The 9,285-nt window shown below is 44.3% G+C and overlaps 1 protein-coding gene across 1 annotated transcript in view; it reads right to left on the bottom strand.

The window, feature by feature from the left end:
- LOC148529274 (acylphosphatase-2-like) overlaps positions 1–7,940 on the bottom strand; it is a 58,256-nt gene extending 50,316 nt beyond the window's left edge. The window contains exon 1 of the mRNA XM_088468408.1: positions 7,863–7,940. Coding sequence (XP_088324534.1) covers positions 7,863–7,934 — 72 coding nt within the window. The 5' untranslated portion in view covers positions 7,935–7,940. The remainder of the gene's footprint in view (positions 1–7,862) is intronic.
- Positions 7,941–9,285: the final 1,345 nt, after the last annotated feature.

Genomic DNA, 9,285 nt, shown 5'->3' on the forward strand with positions numbered 1-9,285 from the left:
TACCATACAGGCCTGATTGGTGGATTGTAACAGAGATGGTTGTCCTTCTGGAAGGTTCTCCTCTCCACAGAGGAATGCTGTAGCTCTGACAGTGACTATCGGGTTCTTGGTCACCTCCCTGACTAGGGCCCTTCTCCCCCGATCGCTCAGTTTAGACGGCCGGCCAACTCTAGGAAGAGTCCTGGTGGTTCCGAACTTCTTCCATTTACGGATGATGAAGGCCACTGTGCTCATTGGAACCTTCAAAGTAGCAGATATTTTTCTGTACCCTTCCCCAGATTTGTGCCTCGAGACAATCCTGTCTCGGGGGTCTATAGACGATTCATTGGACCATGCTTGGTTTGTGCTCTGACATGCACTGTCAAGTGTGGGACCTTTATATAGACCGGTGTATGCCTTTCAAAATCATGTCCAATCAACTGAATTTACTACAGGTGGACTCCAATTAAGCTGTAGGAACATCTCAAGGATGATCAGTGGAAACAGGATGCAGCTGAGCTCAAGTTTGAGCTTCATGGCAAAGGCCGTGAATATGTACATGTGATTTCTTAGTGGTTTTTTTAAATTAAATTTGCAAAAATCTCAAAAAAACGTTTTACATGTTGTCATTATAGGGTATTGTGTGTAGAATTTTGAGGACAAAAATGAATTTATTCCATTTTGGAATAAGGCTGTAACATAACAAAATGTGGAAAAAGTGAAGCGTTGTGAATACTTTCCGGATGCACTGTAAGTATAGATTGCAGTACAGCTCAAAGCATGAATCCAGCTCACAGGTTGCTAACCTTGCATATGCAATTGAAAACGAGGATAAGGTTTCGCCTGGCGAAATGACATCATCAGTGATACTTTTCCGCCGAAAATGGCTTTTCGCGTCTAATTGAATATGCCCCTTAAGCTGACTGTGCTATTCTCTATATATGACATTGCGTCGATACAGAAAGTAACCTCATTTACGGTCCTGCGCTCCATGGTTGGAACGCATGCCGTATCGCCGGCGGACACTACTGCACATGTGGGACATTTAAGGAGCTTGCCAGGCATGTTCTCAACATTTTACAAAAAACTCCAAAAATGTCTTTTACTAGCTCCACTATAAAGTGGTCAGCGCTGTTCATACTTACCTGCACACAATAGGCCCTTCATGAATTTCAGCTCCAGGTCCATGTTGACCTTTATCTGGCACTGGCCACTATATGCATCTGAGTCGCACTGCGCATGCATTAATCTTCATTTTCATAGTCGCTCGCAGTGAGGATTTATTCACAAAGTGATTGACTGGCAGGGACCATTTGTGGGCAGCAAGGGGGAGGTGGCAACTTAAATGCATGTCGCAACTGTTTTTGGGTCGTGCCTCTGCCTGCAACAGCAATCTCGTAATCCGTGAAAATGGCTCCTGCATCTCGTTCCCGTGGCCATTCTGCAAGACCATCTATTGATCTGCGACCGAGCTGCGTCTTTGTACGCAGTCGATTGGATTTATAAAGCCATTGGTGGTCATCTCTATACAAATCCTGGTGGTTACAACATTTAAACATTGTCGCATAGCCGTTGCATTCAAATCCTCAGCTGTGTCGGCATTAGCATCCATCTCTGGATACATTCAGGCTTCCGGCAGCGGGGATTCCGGCGTTCACAATGCCGACGCCAGAATCCTGACACTTATCGGAATACCGGCGCTGGCATCCCGACATCCGGGATCCCGAAGGTAAGTACCGGGGTTAGGGGAAGGGTTAGGCACTAATGGGGAAGGGTTAGGTTTAGGGTGCGGGGATGGGAAGGTTAGGTTAGGTTTGCCAGGGGTCTTCAACCTTTGGCCCTCCAGCTGCTGTGGAACTACACATCCCAGCATGCCCTGCCACCGTTTTGATATAACAGCATGCTAAAACTGTGGCAGGGCATTCTGGGAACTGTAGTTCCACAGCAGCTGGAGGGCCAAAGGTTGAAGACCCATGGTTTAGGCACTAAGGGGGAGGTTAGGCTAAGGCACCGGGGAGGAAGGGTTAGGGGTTAGGTTAGTATACTTACAGCCGTCAGGATGGTAACTTGGTTGGGATTCTGGATTCTGACCGCCGGGATCCCAAGCACCAGCATACCGTACCAAACCCGTTAGATAGTGTTAAGAATTGCCAAAGGAAAATACCAGTATTGCAAAGCAATATAGAAAAGCAAATAAGGAAAAGCACAGTATTATCATACTATTAAATTACTAATAAGATAATAGATATCAAAGTGTTAATAGCAGTGGTGGATTTTGCCTAGGGGCTCCAGATCTGCAGCCGCCCCCAATAAAATCCACCACAGCACACTGTCCCCATTCCCCAGTGAGCCCAGGTCCTGGCACCATTCACATTGCAGGACTCAGGAGTGGAGATGGTCCCAGACCCTAGGCATACATTTGTGGTGCTTAATTATATTATGAAAGCTGCCTTTTAGATAAATAGAGAATCTGTTTCCAGAAAGAACTTCAATCTAGTTGGCATATTCTGAAGAAATCATTGTGAGATAGGAGATCTACTTCATCCACAATGCCATTCACATCTTCTTCTTCTTCTACCACTTACCAAGGATTCAAATGTACAGGACAACCATCACAGAAGGCCATATTATAGGGCATCAATCACCCTAACTTCTTTTTTTATTTGAGTTAATTACCATATATAGAAACATGTCTCCGCGTTGGATAAAGTACACCTTTTACAAACTGTTTCAGACATTCATTGAGTTCTAAATTGTTTTGGTAAGATGTGGAGGCCTCAACATTTTTCTCTTAACTCTGATGATTGAGGATTGCAAGCTTTGTATCACTCTTTGGGACCTATTAATTAACAGTATTTTCCAGGACAGCTTCCGAAAACAGCAGTTTCCATAGCAAAAGCAGCTCCCTTAGCTTTCTTTGGGGCTGATAAATTATGAAATGCGCCAAGCTCTGAAAAGCATAGCACCATCCTTGGATGGCTTTAGCCATAAAATTTGTTTTGGGAGAGGGAACCAAAGGATTGCTCTCTGTTAACTGCTCCTTGCATACGCAGTAAGAATGCGGGTCCAAACCCAGAAGTAAGCCTAAGCCTGTCACTTTGCAGAGACAGGCTTAGGAGCCCTTGTACCTGCAAGTATTCTTTGATACAGTATATGCAGCTATAAGATATTATAATTATTGGGGCTAATTGGGAATAAAGGAGCTGAGGGCCTGATTCAGAGCCGGACGCAATTTGCGGACGGTCGTTCAGGAAAAGGGGGTGGCTATTCAAATGATCCGTTCGCTCTTTGCGGTCTGTTCACGCCTATATGTCTGAACGAGCGAACAAAACTTGCGGTCGTTTTTTGGATAACTACGCCCCCTGGCCGCTCGCATCCTACGTTATGTCCGCTATTTATTAGATTAATCGAGTACATCGACCAGCGTATGAACTGCTCGCTATTCTTGTGGTTGGTTTTTCCTACCACAATCTTGCGAGCAGTTCTGACTATAAAATAACCCAGTGACGTGGTCAGTGACGCTGCTGTATTAATTATGCACACCCATAAAACGCCCGTTTTGACCTTTAAGCACGCCTGTGTTCGGATCTCCACTCCCCGTTTTCAAGCACCTTCCCCTGTTACCACCCACATACGCCTCCTCCTGTCACTCATATTAGCAGGCATTCGCTATTTAGCGAACAAACGATTTTCGGCCGCACTGACTGGTTCGCGCATGCGTATTACGATCCGTACTCATGTGCAGTTGGGCAAACATCGCTCGGAACGAACGAGCGGCTCTGAATCAGGCCCTGAGTCAGCAGTGCATGCAAGTGCAATACTGAATGCAGATTCCCGGTTATCGGGAATCTGCACGTGTGCAGGACCCATTCTGTGAGTGTGTAGAATGGGTCCTGCATAATCACACGATGGTCGCGATGGTGATCCCAGTCTGCAACCTCAGTGGCAGTGCTGGGATCGCAAATCCAGCAGAGGGTGTCATACTCCTCCGCTGCATTTGCATATTAGCAAGGACGGAATTTCAAAGCTGCCGGCGTGCAGCTTTGCATCTCCATCCGATGCTGAATCACTCCCAAAGATCAATATATACGCCCTTTTACCTTGTGACTTCTTCACACCAATCAGGGCAGACGTTACAATTCTGGCATTTGCCAGTTTCCCTAGTATATCTGAGAGTATCAGTGGGCTGATCTGACCTCTCAAATATGTTTTGAAATTAATTGGGCTTATCACACCTGATTTCCATAAATGGTCATGGGCTTTAGGCACTGCATAGTCTGAGCTCATGTTACAACTGTGAGTGATGCAGCTCTTTATGATATCAAGGGGCTTGTGTATAATTTTACAGAGTTGCTTTTTAGCCCCAGTCTGGCACTGATAATACTCACACTTTGTTCATTTGGGGGCATACAGGTTTATTCTAGATCAGGGATTCTCAACCACTATCCTCAAGTACCATTAACAAGTCATATTTTGTGGATATCCGTCTGTGGAAAAAAGTGGGATAGTTATTGACAGAGCAAAATATATTTACTTACCTGTGCATGATTAAAGAAATCCTCAAAATATGGTACTTAAGGATTAGGGTTGAGGACGCTTGTTCTAGACTACAATGTATAGTCGACTAGCCATAAAACATACAGGTTTACAGTACATTTAATAAAAGCACAGCTGAGCCCATAAGAAGCAGAAGGATTCAGTATGATTTAATCCCGTTCAAATCCCGACAGTGGCATCCTGGCAGCAGTGAAAATCCCGATCGTCGAAAGGTAAGTATTCACTAACCTATTTTCCCCCTTAACCCTAACCCTCCCTTAGGGGTGCCTAACCCTAACCTCCCCCCAAGTGCCTAACCCTAATCCACCCTCTAAGTGCCTAAACCTAACCCCCCCTTCCCCACCGCCTAAACCTAAGTCCCCCGGGGGGTGCCTAACCCTAACCTCCCCTAACCCTAACTCTCCCTTTCCCTAACCTAACCCTAAACTCCCGGGTGGGTGCCTAACCCTAAGTCCCCCCCGGGAACCCTAAACCTAACCCTCCCCCCCCCTTCCCGCAGCTGTTCGCGCCCGGCTTACCTTCGATCGGTAAGCCGAGTGTCGGGCTCCCAGCGTAGGTAAAATGACAGGCATCGGGATTTCGATGCCTGTCATTTAGCTCTTGCCGGGATTAGACAGCCGGGAAGTCTACGGTCAGGATTCCGTCCATCGGCTTCGCGACTGCTCCCCGAAGCAGCGTGTCTACACTGTGGTTTGGGAAGCATCCTTGTACAAATGCTCTGTGCGGATACTGTATGTGCAGGATTATGTACCCAGATGGTTAATTGCATGAAAGTGAAAATGTTACTTTAAACTCCAGCCTACTGTCATTATAAGACAGGTAGGGTCTATTTATGAAACTGAGATCAGAACTTTCTCCTGTGTTTATAGCCAGAGTGGGGGCTTATCTCAGCTTCTAACAAATTACCAAGAGATAAACTGCAGATAAATCATCAAGTCCACCAGAGGTAGATCTCTTACCGCTGCTAACAGATGCCCATATAGATCTCAATAGAGGTGACAGTCTGAATCAATTTAACTTAACATCTCAGTATGGCATTAGCTATACCTAATAATGGGGACCATGAAACCTGCTGGATCCCTACTGGCTAACATACATATTCACATGTGTGGACATTAGCCACACATGCACATATTACTTTCACCTCAAGCCAAACACTGTCAGTGATAGTGAGAAAACCCTTATAGGAGAGAGGAGGAGCCCCTGCAAGGTAAATTGCTCTGGTACGACATTTTGTATTCCTGTAATAAGCAGCAAAACAGCTCCATGTTTAATAGATGCCTAGTTATAATTTATATCTAAAAAACTGCACTTAGGAGCATCATTTATGTAAAGAATAAATTACAAAATTATTGGGAACCATCCCTGCATATGCAATTTCCATCTTGTGAAGCTTGTTTAATTATCTTGCCCCAACGGATGAAAGGCCTGTTATACCTAGCGCCTACCACTAGAGGCAGCAAAACTCTGCACTCCTGTTGCTGCCATTTTCACTTCACAATTTGCAGTAATGCAAAGATAGTAACATGATATAACTACATAGCATTTATGTCATAACAACACAGGTTTTCAGCTTTGCAAATAACCCTTATTGTGTATTAATTTTTTACTTGGTTCAATTTACAAGCTGACAAAATGGAGATCAAATTCAGTCAAGGTTATAAATCTGCTTATGTTTTTCTTTGAGAAATATCATATTGCTTTCAGAGCTATACTCTGTTATATTTCATTTTCATTTGGCAGAGTGATCTGCACTTTGCCTTCAGCTTCATTCAGTATCTTAATCTATGCTCTTTACATCTGAAATTCAAGACACATACTTAGACGGTCATGTTTACCATAACCTACAGGGACTAAGGAGCCAATTTATCAAGCCATTTTTTCATAAAATTATGCAGACACTGCAGTTTCTGCATTCATTTTATGTATTAAAATAAAAAGTTATCTGCCGCTGCAGACCACAGTCCCTATTACTATCAATGGATACTGCAGTCTGACCCCTATGTACCAAACTCTGAAAAGTGAAGCTTCTCTGAGTTTGGTCCCTTTTGTTTACATCATCCTCAGATGGCGTAAACCGCTTTATGCCTATGGAGGCATATTTTCATGAGAGGGCTCTTACGATCCCTCTCACGCTGCCTCCGGCCAACTCCTGAATCTTTCACTGTGTGTCTGCGCTGTGTCAGATTCTCGGAAGAGTCTTTCACAATGTGAATATGCCAGTTATGTCATTCGCAGAGACTTTACATAGTGGGGATAATCAAGTAAAAATGATCCCTGCTGCGATGTACAATGAAAAAAATGTCTGCTAGTATATATGCCCCTAAGGGGTCTATTTATCAATAATTACCTTTCTCTAGAGTTTAGTTTTGCGGCTTCTTGCCACCAGACAATCCGTGGTTCCTCCGGAATTTATCAAAGAGGTGTGGCCTGGCAATCTCTGGCGGACTTATAAACCACATTGATATTATACTGTGTAACACACATCACCTAGTGCATTATATTGCCACAGCATATTATACATTATACACATATTTTAAGTATACTGACAGAAATATTCCTTCATAAACCCTTCACTATCTTAAAAATATAGAGAGCAAAATAGACATGATATATTCAGGCAGGAGCAGTGACCCAGCCAGGCAGGGATTAATGTGGTTAAATCTCATGGGGGCATGCCGGGAGTCACGAGGACCTGGCCTCATGGCACGCCCCATCTCTCGGTATCTCAGCCGAGCAGAGCTCCGGGTGATGGAGCTGCTTGGCCAGGCTTTCAGACCAGACCGGCCCATCAGCCCTTCTGGCATTTGCCAGAAGTGCCAGCTGGCCATTCCGGCCCTGGTTTACTGATTTCTCTTGTCTGCGAGCCAGACTCACTGCCTAATGTAGTTTGATATTAAGTTTTTTATCCAGAGAGAGAGAGGTACTTATTTTTTCTTGTTAAATTGCATTGAGCAATTCATCCCATAGCTCAGAATGAGGTCAGCATTAGGATAAGGCCGGAGAAAACAGTAATTTCTCTGAATGCAGAAACTACTGTTTCTGCATAATTTCATGTATCAGTGCTGGGCACGAATAGCCTAATGCAGATGTTTTCGCAGAAATCTGCAAAAGGCTAACTATCAATGGAGACTACAATTTAACTCCTAAGATTTTCGGAGTTTGGCCCTGCTGGGTTACAATGGTGGTGTAAACCGCTTTATGCCTATGGAGGTCCTGCTGGAAAGGGATCTTCCAATCCCTCTCCCGCAGCATCCGTAGTGTCCATTTCATTTTTGAAACAAATCTGATATTTGCTAAAGTACAAAAAACAAGATATTTATGACTAAAAGAAAAAACTTACCCTGTACATCCCCATAAATTTCATAATCCACAGACCACAATCCTGTAGAGTTCATGGTGCAGCTTAGTTCTTGTAACTACTTAGAAAGAACTGATTGGACTGTGTCAGCAGCCACAAGGTTTGCCTATTACTAAATACGGAACAGACGAGTAGCAAGACTAATACATAAATAGCACATAACAAGACTGCCCTATTAAACAGCAGGTGCTTGCTTCAACAGAATTTAAAGGGTCACAAACCTGAAATAGAAGTTGCTTTATATAAATGAGCTAATACTATTCATAAACATATATTTAAAGTTGAAGACCTTAATGATTTAATAGATATGAAATAATAAAAGTAACTTTGTATTTTTTAATTATATAGACATCCCATGACTTAATTCATTACTCATGCCAGGGCAGGAGGATTTGTTTCACTAGTAAAGTTTTCTATTTTAAATAGAGCTGGATTATTATTATTTTTTTGGAGGATCTGGGCACCACCATCAGCCCTATTAACTTCAGTCTCCAAAGACTCCTCTCTGTAGTGCTCGAGAGAACTGTGCTATTGCGATTGCAGCTCCGTAATTGCATGCAGGTCTGCTGCGAAAATATGCTAATGACTGCAATCGCACTGCTGTCACACTGCCAGCATGGAGACGCCCACTGCCTCCTATTACCACTATCTCACATCCGTAATACTTTGCAAACCTTCACAAACATCGCTAATATTGAGTACCATCGGTCCCTCACGCAGAATTACAGCAGCACTGACCTTACTTAGAAATTGCTAACTCGTTGCACGCAGCGAGTACTCAAGCTGCGTATACAATAGCTATGGCTAATTTATGCACGCCCATGCAGCAGCGTTCAAATGGACAGACACGCCTGCGTTTCTCCGACCACTCCCTCATCACCACCCTCAAACTCTCACTGCCTGTCAATCACTCTGCGATGGCTCTGTGTTGTCTCCATGATCGCAGTGGTACCTTCGAGTATGCGCACTGCGATGCATGCACAGTGCGCAACAATCGGCCAACTGCAAGCGCTGTTGCAGTTGCGATCCTTTATGAATCAGGCCCAGTGTGTATTAAACTCACTGTGCAGTGCTCAGGACCTGGAATACAATGGTGACAATTTGGCCAGCAGTGCTAGCTACCTCCCCATATTCATTTGCAATTACCAAGAACTACCGACTGTATGAGACATTATTTGACAAACAACTTCCAGCCAGGCGCTTAACTACTGTGGGTGCAGGGTGCTATGGGGTCCGCAGCACCTCCAAGGCCCTCCTTCCCCTGCACCCAGCTCACTTCAGCAGCATTACAAGAAGAGAAGCCACTGATGATGTGTGCCTCAAACTGCTTTTTAGTCACAGACACACTGCAGCCTGTGACTAGGAAGCAGGTTGATACACAGATCAGG

This window comes from Taudactylus pleione, unplaced genomic scaffold, assembly GCF_031769625.1.
Source record: "Taudactylus pleione unplaced genomic scaffold, aTauple2 ptg000085l, whole genome shotgun sequence".
NCBI classification, from domain to species: Eukaryota; Metazoa; Chordata; class Amphibia; order Anura; family Myobatrachidae; genus Taudactylus; species Taudactylus pleione.